Source organism: Buceros rhinoceros, unplaced genomic scaffold (assembly GCF_000710305.1).
Source record: "Buceros rhinoceros silvestris isolate BGI_N320 unplaced genomic scaffold, ASM71030v1 scaffold7460, whole genome shotgun sequence".
NCBI lineage: Eukaryota > Metazoa > Chordata > Aves > Bucerotiformes > Bucerotidae > Buceros > Buceros rhinoceros.
Genome location: NW_010390096.1, coordinates 47,254 through 59,621, shown reverse-complemented (window position 1 = coordinate 59,621; position 12,368 = coordinate 47,254). Strand labels below are relative to the sequence as shown.

General features: G+C 38.7%; 1 protein-coding gene across 1 annotated transcript in view; it reads left to right on the top strand.

Annotated features, from left to right (window-relative positions):
- Positions 1–10,342: 10,342 nt before the first annotated feature.
- The window catches only part of PRRG1 (proline rich Gla (G-carboxyglutamic acid) 1), a 12,593-nt gene continuing 10,567 nt past the window's right edge, over positions 10,343–12,368 (top strand). Inside the window, exon 1 of the mRNA XM_010136457.1 lies at positions 10,343–10,386. Within this exon, the coding sequence (XP_010134759.1) occupies positions 10,377–10,386 (10 nt within the window). The 5' untranslated portion in view covers positions 10,343–10,376. The remainder of the gene's footprint in view (positions 10,387–12,368) is intronic.

The following is a 12,368-nucleotide window of genomic DNA, read 5'->3' as shown; positions in this document are numbered from 1 at the left end:
CAATACCTAGCCCTTTCCTTGTTTACCTTTGTTTTGTTTACTGGTTCTTGTTAAGTAAAATTTGATGTACGTTTGTGAGGTGTGAAATATGGTTAACCCACTTTCTTGTTGCCAGCAGTTTTGATAGTTCTGATTATCAGGTGATCTGTGTTCTAATCAAGCTTTCTGAATACCGTTATTAGAATAACTGCATTTCAAAAGCAAAGCCTGTCTTCATACTGGAAATTAAAGACATTACATACTAACCACCTAAAATCACACCATGTGTTTTGGCTTGCTAAGGAAACATATTTGTTGAAAACTATTTTATGCGTATCTCAGCTTATCACTTGTTTTTAGTGATAGATAATAATTATGTAAAATATTTTAAACTTTGGATAAAAGTTACTCATCTATTTAGAAATACACTTGTAAAATCTTGACAAGAAACATATTTTCACAGCTCAACGTATTGGAGTTAGCATCCAGGACTCAGACTCCTGGACAGTATAGTAACACAGGAAGTGTTGCCTGTTTTTGAACTAGGCATGCTGCTTTGTTTAATTGAATTTTTGGGTTTTTGAGAGTAGGTGTCTTTACGTGGGGGGACTCAGACTATCTTGCAATTGCATCTTGAAAGTTTAAGATCACTTGCATTTTACCCGATACATTGTGCTGTGTACCTGCTCAGTGGAGTGTCTCTTTTAAAGCATTTAAATCAACCTTCTCATGTCACTTCTAAAATAACTTCTGAAAGTTGGCATGTCATGTTTTAAGATCAGCCAGGCAGCATTCTGTTTTTCAGTGTAGTGGTTCAGTGCACCAATATGGTTACTTCAGCAGTGGTCAGATAAGTGATACTAAATCCAGAGAAAGACCATGTGAAAGGTAGTCTTGGAATAGTTTATTGAAGGTAAAACTTCTTAATCTTGGTGGAATATTCATGTTGTTGGCTGAAACTGCAGAACTTCTATTTGCCACAACTCTAAGTTAGGTGAGGTTTGGGTTTTTTTTTGTTTACACCAAGACATTGTACCCTATTGTTGTAATTCTGGATATTCCTGTTTTGCTGAGCACTTTGTTTTCCCACAGTATGAGAATGAAAACCATAGACCGGTTTCAAGATTCACTTTGCAGCAATTCCTCATTAAATCCCTATTGCTAAATTAAGTGTTTAATATAATTGTCTAAACTGTGTAATATTTATTATAATTCGCTGTATTTCAAAATGTTTACTACTTGGCATTGAAGAATGATTGATTCCCTTTTGACTCAAAAAGTGTGGATTTGTTAGCTTGCTGATGTGAGACAGTTTATGGGAATACTCCCAGGAAAATTCAGAAATAGCAGCTTCATCACACATGTAAACTTTTGCACCTGCCTGTACCTCCAGGTTTATCAGTGTGCTGTTTATTGACCTTGTGTGTGTTCTTCAGGGTTTATTTGCAGAGTATTACTCTTCAAACTATTTGCTAAATAAAGCTGGGAGGAGAAGCAGCTTTCTGTTCATGTTTTTGTCCCTGGTATTCGTTCTCATGGTTATGGGGAAGGGTTAAATGAGGTCTCCACAGCAGAATTATTAGCTAATTCACTTGCCTGTCTTCCTGTAGATTTCCCCTGTGGCAGCTGAAATTAGCACAGTCTGTGACATTTTATTTCAGTACTGCTGAGCAGTTCTGAGTATCAGAAATGAAACGGACTCACTGTGCTATTTTATTTTCTCCTTGCTGATGTTGGTTATCAGAGCTGTGGACAGCAGCAAAATAAAGGCATGCCTTAGTCTGGAGAGCTGAGTGTGTGGCTTCGTAAGCAGCTTAACTGGTGTAAGGCTTGTCCTGCTGCCTGAAAACAATAGTTCTTGCTTTTCGCCTCCATCCTTCCTAGGTTTTGCATTTTGATTGCTTCCCTTGTGCTGACACTAGCACTCTTAATGCTGTGCAGTCAACTAAATCAGGGAGCTGATTTAAAATTAAACCAGTGAAACTAAAGCATACTGATACACATGCACACAAAAGGGTTTCTGCTGGAATGCCTCTGGCTGGCCTTGGGGGTGACCAGCTGGACCTTGTATTGACTTGAGGGAGGGAGTGGGACTATGTGGCTGTGTGTGGGGGACTACCTCCTCAGACAGCAGATTTAGCTGGGACGGGTTTAAGTGCTGATTCCAAAACTATCAGTAAGACAGCAGTGTATATCAGTATCTTTCTCTGCTGACATCTCTGAAGAACAGCAGCAACCTGCTCAAGGGCAAAGATGCAAGGAAGTAGCTCAAGAGCCAAGAACCTGGTGAATAGATCTTGGGGTCAAACTCAGTGAGAAACATGTTCTATGGAAAGGCCAGGTATGATGAACTGTAAAGAAGGGTTCAACTGCAAGGTCATCAGATCTGCAGTTGTCTCGAACAGAAGTATCAAAGCACTGCCACTGTGGCTGTTCTTTAGGAACTTTTGGCAAAGGTTTGATTAAAGTTTTCATCTCAATATCAAAAAGATGTTTTTACAGTAAGAACGATCATCATTATAACAACCTCTCCAGGGACATGGTGAAGTTCTCATCATTAGAGGTTTTCAAGATGCTCTTGGACTGGGTGCTAGATAACCTCATCTGGGCTTCTTTCCCATGAAAGATTGGACCAGATGATCTTTGGAGAATCCTTCCAACCTGGGCTGCTCTATGGTTCTCTTAATTTTTTGTGTGGGTGAAGTGATCCATATGAGAAATACAACAGGTAGAGATACACCTGCTGGTGGGCAGCATGTCTAGGAAGGTTCTCCCATGACTTCTGCAATGTATTACATATGTAATTTAATAGAACAGAATTACCAGATTTAAAAAATACCAGTGATGTATTTGTTTCCGTTAGAAGACTCCTCTCTTCCTTCCTGGTCTTTAGAAGCTGGACTAGGTATACAGCTTTTTGGAGGTGGGGGAGGAATGCCCTTTAAATCGTCCAAGAACAAACGTTAGACACTTTAGGTCTTGTAGAAATCTTTAAGTTGTGAATGATGTTTTCAAGAATTAACTTTATTTGAATTCTGTGCTTACTTTTGACACAACTAAGATAAACTGTATCTTCAAATACAGTTAATTGCACACAGATTTGACACATTAATTTGGCATTTCAGTGTTAGGAACTTCAATATGGGTAATTTTTTCTTCCCCTTAGGTCTTTTTAAACTGATTTCTAAAGCTAAAATCATTCTGAATTGTTTTTATTAAATACTTTTCTGTGCTTCCTACTCACAGACAGAATGGATATTGTACTGAATCACTTCATGAGAAGTAGGAGATCATCCACAGCGTTACTGTTTTAGTTTTGGGAGCTGCTGTAGCGTTTGCTGGAAAGCGTGGGAAACTCTCTGTAGGTATACATTGATACTGGTAGTCTTGTGACTGCTGGAACTCCTGCAGCTTTGTTTCATACGGATTTATGCAGTGTTGCTGATCAGTTGTAAGCCGTGACTTAGAGCTTTACTGTAATACTTATTTCTTCATAAATGACAGATGTGCATTAGATACCAATTTGTCCTCCATTTTTTTTCTCGAATTACAATCTTTACAATGCCTCCATGCACTCTACTAGTGTACTTTTGTTAGGAAAACATCCATGAATTAAGGTGTTCCACTGTTCTGTAGTAATTGATTGGAAAGGGCTAATGATTAAAATTATTGGGCTGGAGGACAGGAGGAAACCCCAGGTGGACACAAAGCCCTTCTACTTAAGGAAAACAATCTCAAAATAGAAAAACTATTAACACCCTTTGAAAATTAATACTGTTCAAGTTTTCAATTATTTAATTTATAGTAGTTCTTACAGAATTGTAGCCATTTAAAATAAAAATTGATACTTCGTTTCAGTCTTATTAAACCAAATGTAATCTATGTTACTGAAACTACAAGGTAACTAAGGAGGGATGCAAAACTAGTTGCCCGTCAGGTTGGCTTCGGTGGCAGATACAGTCTAGGACATTCATACTTCCTTTCTGTGGCCATCTTCGAGAGCAAAGTGGTAGAGGAAGAGGGAGAGGTGTGAAGCTGTATTGCAGAGCACAGCCCACATTGGGAGCTCTGATCCTATGATCCCATGTAAAGGGTGGCTAGCAGTGGTAGGAAAGAAAAAAAATTAATAGAAAAAATTACATGTAATGCAGTAAAAAAGAGAAGTCATGATGTGTGCATCTTAATGTATTTGGAAATTTAGGTAAAGCTGTTGTGAGAAGAAATGGGCATGGGTGTAGTGTGAGAGAGAAATAGCAGTATTTTAAAAAAATTTTTTGTTCCTATTTTGTAGGGCTGTCTACCCTTCTGTTTTTACTGAGGAGTATGACTGCAGCTGTTCTGGTGGTGTACGTGTTTGTGTGCCCTCCCTTTATGCAGTTTCCCAGTGTGACACAAAACTTCATAAAAATCTGTGAAAGACTTGTGCCTCATCTTTTCCCTAGTTACCATGTAATTCAAAAAGATGAAATATGTATCTATGGCTTTTCCATCACTTCTATGCAATTCGATTTTTGGTTGACTGGAAAATCCCATTAAAACATACTCTGAAATGCTGTCATATGTGTCTTGCTGCAGGGGAAGACAGACAGGGTGGAAACGTATTAAAACAGGCTGATGGTGCATAAATATTTGGAAGAGAGGGCTTTGTTTGCACATTTCTCTAGCTTTGTTTAACAATTTACAAAGAATTTTGCTTTCTGGCTAACTTTTCTAAATTAAATTAGGTGTAAGATGTTGGCCTACCGAACAAGTACTAAATGTAATTTCTGTACGGAGCACAATATATCAGGTTAATTACTCCCAAATTTGAATTCCCAAAGCATAGTGATATTGTCTAACCTAAACAAATGTCTTTTAACAGTAGCTTACAGAAGACTGAGATGTATGGAATGGTGCTATGTAGGCTGCTCGGAAAGGCACGGTCTCTTGAGGGTCTGTGCAATTCTGGTTTCAAAACAGATAGTACCTGAGTGTTCAGTTATGCCTCTCAGGAACTGCCCCGGATGGTCCCCACACACTTTGAAACAATGAAACCCACAGAAGGCAGAGTGTTTTAACTTCTCCTAGTTGCCATACTCACAAAAGTGAGTATCAGGAGACTGTTCTTGGCTGGTTTTGTAGGGGAGGGGAAAGAAGAGATATCTTTTCTTATAGCAGCTCCCCCTTTGAACTGGAGGAGCCTGGAAATAGCCAGATAATAACCAGCCAGAATATTGTCACAGCTTTAAAAAAAAAAACGACAAAAAACCCAAGTAAAGAAGAGGCAATGAAGTTGAGGCAGAAGCTTAGATTACAAGTCCCGTCAAGCTGCAGTCATGAGGAACCACCTTCTCTCTGCTAACAGGGCGGTGTTCCAAGAGCTGCACTCAGCATGCTAGTTCTGTGAGTAACGATACATTTGATTGGTTTTAAGACGTAATGGCAGTTTGCTAAGTACAGGTTTCTGTTAGTGATCTGGTCTGTGGTTTTGGTTCTGTGTATAATTAAAATTAATGTTTTATAATACTGTGATTGGATAGCATCTACAAAGCAGAGGGATTTTTTCAGTTCTCTGTTTCACTCTTCTCCTTGTCCCCTATAGTCTCAGGTGGAACAAATCTTTTGTATCTGTGTCTGATAGAGTAGTTTCGAATATTCCCACTCAAATTCCCTTGAAAACCTTGCCGTTGCAAGCAAACCAAACTCAATACATATAGGCTTCTCCCATATCCTTAAACTATGGACTATGGAGAAAGCGTAATGTATTTCTCCAGCATTTGATTCCATGTAAATTCTTTTGTGCACTTTTCCTGGGGAAAAAGTTCTTTTGAAACCGATTATAATAAGTAAAATCTGTAGTCTTATGTAACGTTTTTTCCAAGGATGTAAAAGACACATACGCTCAGACTGCGATTTTTAAATAGGTACATAAGACATTTCAAATACATAGCAGTCAGATAATTATTACCTGTCTTGCTGTGTCATTATTTACTATTTTCATTTTTCTTCTAAACAAACCTCCCACAGGAATGGTTCAGTTGTTGCATTGTGCCTTGTTTGGGGATGGGGACTAGAAAAGCAGTGTTTATTTTTTAATATCTACTAATGTTTTAGTTAGCATTATCCCTTGAATGTGTCTGCTTTCATAAAAAGCTCCAAGAAGCACCTAAGTATTTATATGTTTAAGAAATTGTATAGATGCGTGTAGCATCTGGTTGTAAATTGCATCCTAGTGTTCTCATTAATTGTACAGATTACAAAACCGAAATTAACAGCTTATTGCTGAATGAAAAAAGCCACTTCCTTCTTTCCTAACTGGGTGCTGTAATGTGGATCCCTCCTGGACTGTGAGCAGAGTGTGATGGCCTTGCAGTGGTTTTAGTCCCTCTTAAAAAGCGGCAAGTGAGAAACTGAGTGAGGTAAAATACGGCTACTGCTTTACTTATATCCGTATTTTCCTCTCTCTTTGTAAGCCCTTCCCTTAAGGACTTGCTTTGATGTTGATGTTCTGTCTCCCTAAAATACGTGACAGTGGGAATAGCGAAGGCAGTTTGGATTTGTATGCCCATCCTTGGGTTGTCTGTTCTGTAATGGTACATGCTGCACACAAGTTTCCATTAAACTCGTCAGGACATGTACCCAGAAGAGGTGCACCTACCAACTGGATATGTTTATCTCAGCAGATGCAACAGAATCTTGCAGAAACACTGTCTTGATCCAACAACGCTCAATGCTGAAATGAGTCAGCTTCCAAATTTTAGGGTTGCACTCTACTGCTATCATATGATTACCAGCTCTGGAAATGTGTATAAAAATACTATGCTTTGTGCTTACATGTAGCGTGTACAAGATTTGGGCACTTTCAGGATTGAAGAAAAAGTATTTAGGTTAGTTGTGTAAAGAAACCTACAGGTTGGTTTGTTATTTCAGTATTAGTTCCTTAAATCATGCTAAATGTTTCTCCTTGCTAAGATGCTACAGCCCTTCAGTGGTGAACACAGTGCTGTTGAAAAATAGCATGGGCCTTCTTGGTATGTCTCCTTTGCTGTCTCATATCTCCCGTTGAGTCATTATATTTTCTACTAGAAGTGGATTGTTGATTGATTTAGTTTTGGTTTTGTTTACCATTATACTGACAGCCAAGCAGGCAGTCACAAAAGATCACTAGTTGGTCAGGTGTGTCTTGCCATTGAACTCAAAATTTGACACTCATCTTGGCTGTAGTGCTATCCATGCTGATCACCGTGGTGTTAATTTTTCTGCAAGCAAATCTAAGGTGATGTATAACCTCTTGGAGCGTGTAGAGGGGATAATGTAGAGAAGATGGTTGAAAGAAGAATTCCTGAAGTTCTAAACACTGGTGTTACTAGTAAGATACTATCTGAGGGGGCTTTTTTGTTCTTGCATTTGTGTGTGTGTATGTATGTGTGCATGTGAATATATATATATAAAAAACATTTCTTTGACACTATGGGACTAGCCTAGCCTTCACTAAGGATCATGAAGACTTAAAAGTAGGAAGCTAAATGAAGAGTTGGGTAGAGGAATAAATGAGTCAGTAGCAAGTCAAGATGTTCCTGTCATGTTGCCAGCTCTCTGCGGTTTTATCAGCTGGATTATGAAGGTAAAAAAGATAGGTGATCTTGTCTTTTGTTCGATCCCTTCTTCCAAAGAAACTTTGAACTATTTAGTCAATTTGAACTGTGACTGTCAGAGAAAAGAGAACCAAAATATAATTAAGTGCCTTCCCTTTAGGGGAGAGGACAGTAGAGAGCAAAGACCTAAGCAGTTTTTCTGCAGTGGGAGAGTCTGTTCTGTGAGTGTAAGGTCCGTACGGTAGCAGAGCAACTGTTGCCTGTGTCCTCAATCTTGACCTGGTAGGTATTTGGTTGTCATTGCGAAGCTACCTATGTTTTGTGGGAGCTTGGAAACGAAGAAGTTTGGGGACATATGGAGAGAGAAGACAGGGGAGCATAACAAAAAAGGCATAAGTTTGTAGGAAAATGGACATAATTAGTTCCAGGAAGCTCTAAATAATTGTAGTTGCTCTAAGAATCTAATGTAGGTTGTTGAAGGGAAGTTTCTGCACCACAGCCCATAGAAAGCTGTATTTGATCTTTCCTAGAGCAGGGCACACTGGTTGCTTTTGTAATGAAGGAAGGGTGAAGAAAAACACAGTTTGTGTTTTGCCGATGCAGCAAATCTTTGTTTTGTCACTAGCTCATAACATACTTGTGTTTATTTCCACTGAGGAAAATAAAAGGTGTTCTTCCTTTTAGTTGTTTTTTTTCTTCTCCTCGTCCACATGTTTTCCCCAATTTTCCATTCTGTATTATGTCAGTATTCTGATGTTCACGCCCAAAGATCATGACATACCCAGCTCCTAGTGCTGGGTGCCAAGGCAGCACTGCACGGCTAGGCAGTCCCTCGCTCTGCTCCTGGTGGAAAATATCCCATAGCAGGGGAGAGGTACTTTAGTCCCCTTGTTCCTGCTACAGTTTCCAGTAGGTAGAGCTGTCTAGTTGTGACTTCATGAGCAAGGGCATGGATGCTTTTTTATAAAAAATGCTGAAATCCACACCCAAGTTACTCGTTAAAAGGGTGAAATGTTAAAGACTAACTGAAATCTAAAGCAGAAAAAACGTCCCCATTCGAGAGGGGAAGCCTGGCAAGGTGCATTCCATGCATTGTGTTACTGACACTTAACAGAACAAGTGAGCAGTCACGGGTCTTGTTCTTCTACTGCTGTGAATCTTATCTGAGGGGCTGTTGAAACAGCAGCCACTTGAAACTGGTGGCCACTTGAAACTTGTGATTTATTTATTATTAAATCCTTAGCAATTTCTTCAGCACAGATATTTGGATATTTTGTAAAAATTTGACTACCCAGAAAATGACACTAGTTTTGGTTTTATTCAATAAGCAAGTGGCAAAGGTGGTTTTGTCTTTGCATAGAGTAGGCGGCTAAGAAAAAATTATGCTGTTAAAAGGGATTATTATATAGTATGAAGAATTTTTTTAAGCCAGCTGCTTCTGTTATGTTACAATACGGTCCTGGTTAAGAATGAAAAGCTAAACACTGTGGTGGTGAGATTTAAAAGTGCTTTAACCTCTGCCGTTTATTCACATTTATTTACCTTTACAGAAATTGGATGAACTTGCTTTAAAGTCAGTCTTGCGTGTCTCGTAGTCCCAGTCCTACGATTTTGTTAGCAGACTAGCATGTCTTTACAGAGTTCCATTCACTTTGGCAGTAGTCCTTACAAGGACTGCTGTCTGCTCGTGCATGATGAATTATGGTGTTGGAAGGGCCGTGCTGGATGCGTTAACTTTCCCTCTTTGTTTATTACACCAGCTATGGCAAATCTTTGTGCATAGTTGTCACTTTTTTTTTACAGAGAGATTTGCGTATGAGGGTTTATGGACAGTGAGGACATTAGTATGGTATAATATGGTGATGTGTAACCAGACCTCTGAAGTAGAACTAATGCTAACCTTTAGGAGTAGGTATTTTATTAGTAAAAAAACCCCCAAACATTTAGCTTCATGGTGTTCTATGGGCTTGGTTAGACAGCTGTGCCTTTCTTGTACTTTGCTGAAAGCTTTTCTGTTTCCCATACTAACAGACTCCAAGAAACTGAATAAAGTCACTCAAACTACACTTGCTGTCTTCAGCTACAGTTCTAGTTGGCTCTCTGCCTGGTGGGTGCCATGAACTTCAGAGATTTTCTTGACTGAGGGCATCTCTTGTCTGCTCTCTTTCCAAGATGAGGTATAAAGTACATGTAAGTTCTTGTGGGGCAAGTTGGGATCCTATCGTGTATTGTAAGTTCCTTTGCCAACTTGCAGGTCTTGTTCTGCCCTTGAACTTCATCCAGGCATCTTGTTTTAATCAGCAGCTCTGAATGTATTTGCATGTGTTCATTCTGATTTCAAAAAATCTGATCCATAGACTAAAGATAATGAGTTGACTTGATGATCTCTGCAGAGTCAGTTTAAGTCTTAGATAAGTTATGTGTAATTACAGTGGAAAATGTAATACCTTTCAAGTTCAGTTAGGTTAAACAGAGGTTGCATATTCATTTAAAGTAATACATACCTTCTATTTCATATTAGCATTTTTGCATATTCTAAATATGGAAAACCTTTTACGGGTTAAAGCATTCAGCATTTCACAAGAGCTATCTTTTTTTTGGATGATATTCCTGTACTAATGAAATTGCTCTGTATGCAGTAGTGGTACAGCTCAAAAGAGGGGTTAATCTTGATCACAGGGTTTCCAACACTGATATATTTGTAACGGTATTTGGGAATCAGAACTTTTCCAAGTTCATCATAATTGACAAATTCAACACGATGTTTCCTCTTCTGTTTACAGACTTGGTATTTGCAAGTTCCCGGCCTTGACAGTAATCATCATGGATAGTGGTAAGTTTGTTAACTTAGTGATGAGTGTGCATTCTTTATTATTCCCTATGAAGTGAGCGTTATCACTGTACAGAACTGTCCTCTGTTCAAAATCCCAGTTGGTTTGCACAAAAAATGACCTCTGCTGTTGAACTGGGTTTGGTGTTACCTATGATGCAGATATTTGCCCACACTACACTGAACTGGAATCATACTGCTCTTCTGTCAGTGATATTATGTGCAGACCGTAATAATCATCACACTCATTCGTGGACTTTTGAAAGTTGGCTGCAGAATGAAGACCACGCAGCTGAATTTCCAGCCTTGAGTACTTTAGTTTTAACTGTTCTTAAACTTGTCCCAGTAAATCCAGATTCTCAGAGAAGTCACTTTTTAAGCTCTGTAAGCAAATGCTTAAATCATTTTTCTCATCATTTCCCTTCTGCCCTGTGGGAAACAAATAGTTTTATTAAGATCACCTGCAGAAAGGTTCAAATTTATCAGTAGCTTCAGCTTTGAATTTAAAATTAAACATTTATTTCTAATACTTGGTGGTTTTAATCTGCTTGGGTGTTTGTAAGGAGTCAGAAAAAAGAAACCTCAATAATGGTCTCAGTAGAGCTGGTTTTGGTGTCCTGGATGCCCTGAGCTTTGCTTTGGCAACACTTCTGTGTCTTGGAATAATTTTTCTACCCTGCTGCTCCCTGTTCCTTCTACCACTAAAGATGTGAAGCCTGTTTTCTTTTCCTGTGACAGGTTCAGCTGGCAGGCTGAGATGTATTTATCCTCTCGTGTCCTTGCCTATCCCTTTCTGGTTCTGATTGAATTTCACCTCACTAGAGTATCTATTCATTATTATGGTAGCGCATTCTCTGGAAAACCTGTGTGCAATAGATTGATCTGACTTTATGGCTCTCTTCAGTAATAGTAAGTGAAACTAAGACTTTGGAATGCTTCTCTCCGATGCAGAAAACTTGCTAAAAGCCGAGTATTACAGTTACACACAGAGCATAAGCATGTCTGAAGAAATAAACATATATTCAAATGCATTTAATTTGGTATCTTCATCAGTATCCTACAAAAACAGGGGAAGAAGAGACTGGATTATTTGTTTCTGTGTCTTATCTTACGTAATGCCCAAATCATAATTTTCATTTTTCCTTTATCTAGTATTTGGTAGTTAAGCCCCTTAAAGTGAAAAAGTAAATTTTATCTTGCTTCATTACTTTATTCTTGCCACATGCAATTCTTCCCTGATTATCTTCAGCTCCGTAGTAACAGCCATAGTGAACTCAGCCATGCTGTAGCTTGGCTAGGGGGGCATCCAGTGCAAAGTGGGTGTGGTTTTTTGGTTTTGTTTTTTCTTTTTTAAACACTCATATACAGTTATAACTAAATGTTTGCATGATGATGGTCCTGGAATACTAAGAAGTCAAAGTAATTTCTGCTATATGGTTCCATTATCTCTTTGTCAGATTCATCAGGCGATGACTAGTTCCCATCAAATCACTGTATTTCAATCAGTGTCTCCATCAAGATTGCTTTGATCAGTGTATGTTTTTATGTTTCCTTGCTACATTTGTATTGACTTCTCAAAAGGATTTAAAGTCACTAGGAGGATGCAGAGCTTTAAACATGTCAAGTCAAAACAAACTAATATAATTCATTTTTTTTCCAGCCTTGCGGTGTCAAAAGCCATTCCTGGTTTGGGCTAATCATAAACCATTATCAGATATATGCAGGATTAGTATGGGATGTGGTTTATTTTCCTCAGCAGACTATTTCGTCTCTGTGATGTATGCCTTTTCTATACTGTCTTGAGAGAAGTTGCTTTCTGAATTTGAATGGCTAAATAAAAAAAGGACGGATTCCAGCTGTGAAATGAAATTCCCTAAGTTTTATCTGCTGAAGGAAGGGAAATTGGATTTATAGTGCGTTATTCGCTCTTTGACTCCGCATATGGACACTTTCTTAAGAGAGTCTGGGCTGTAGCTTGTTCCACG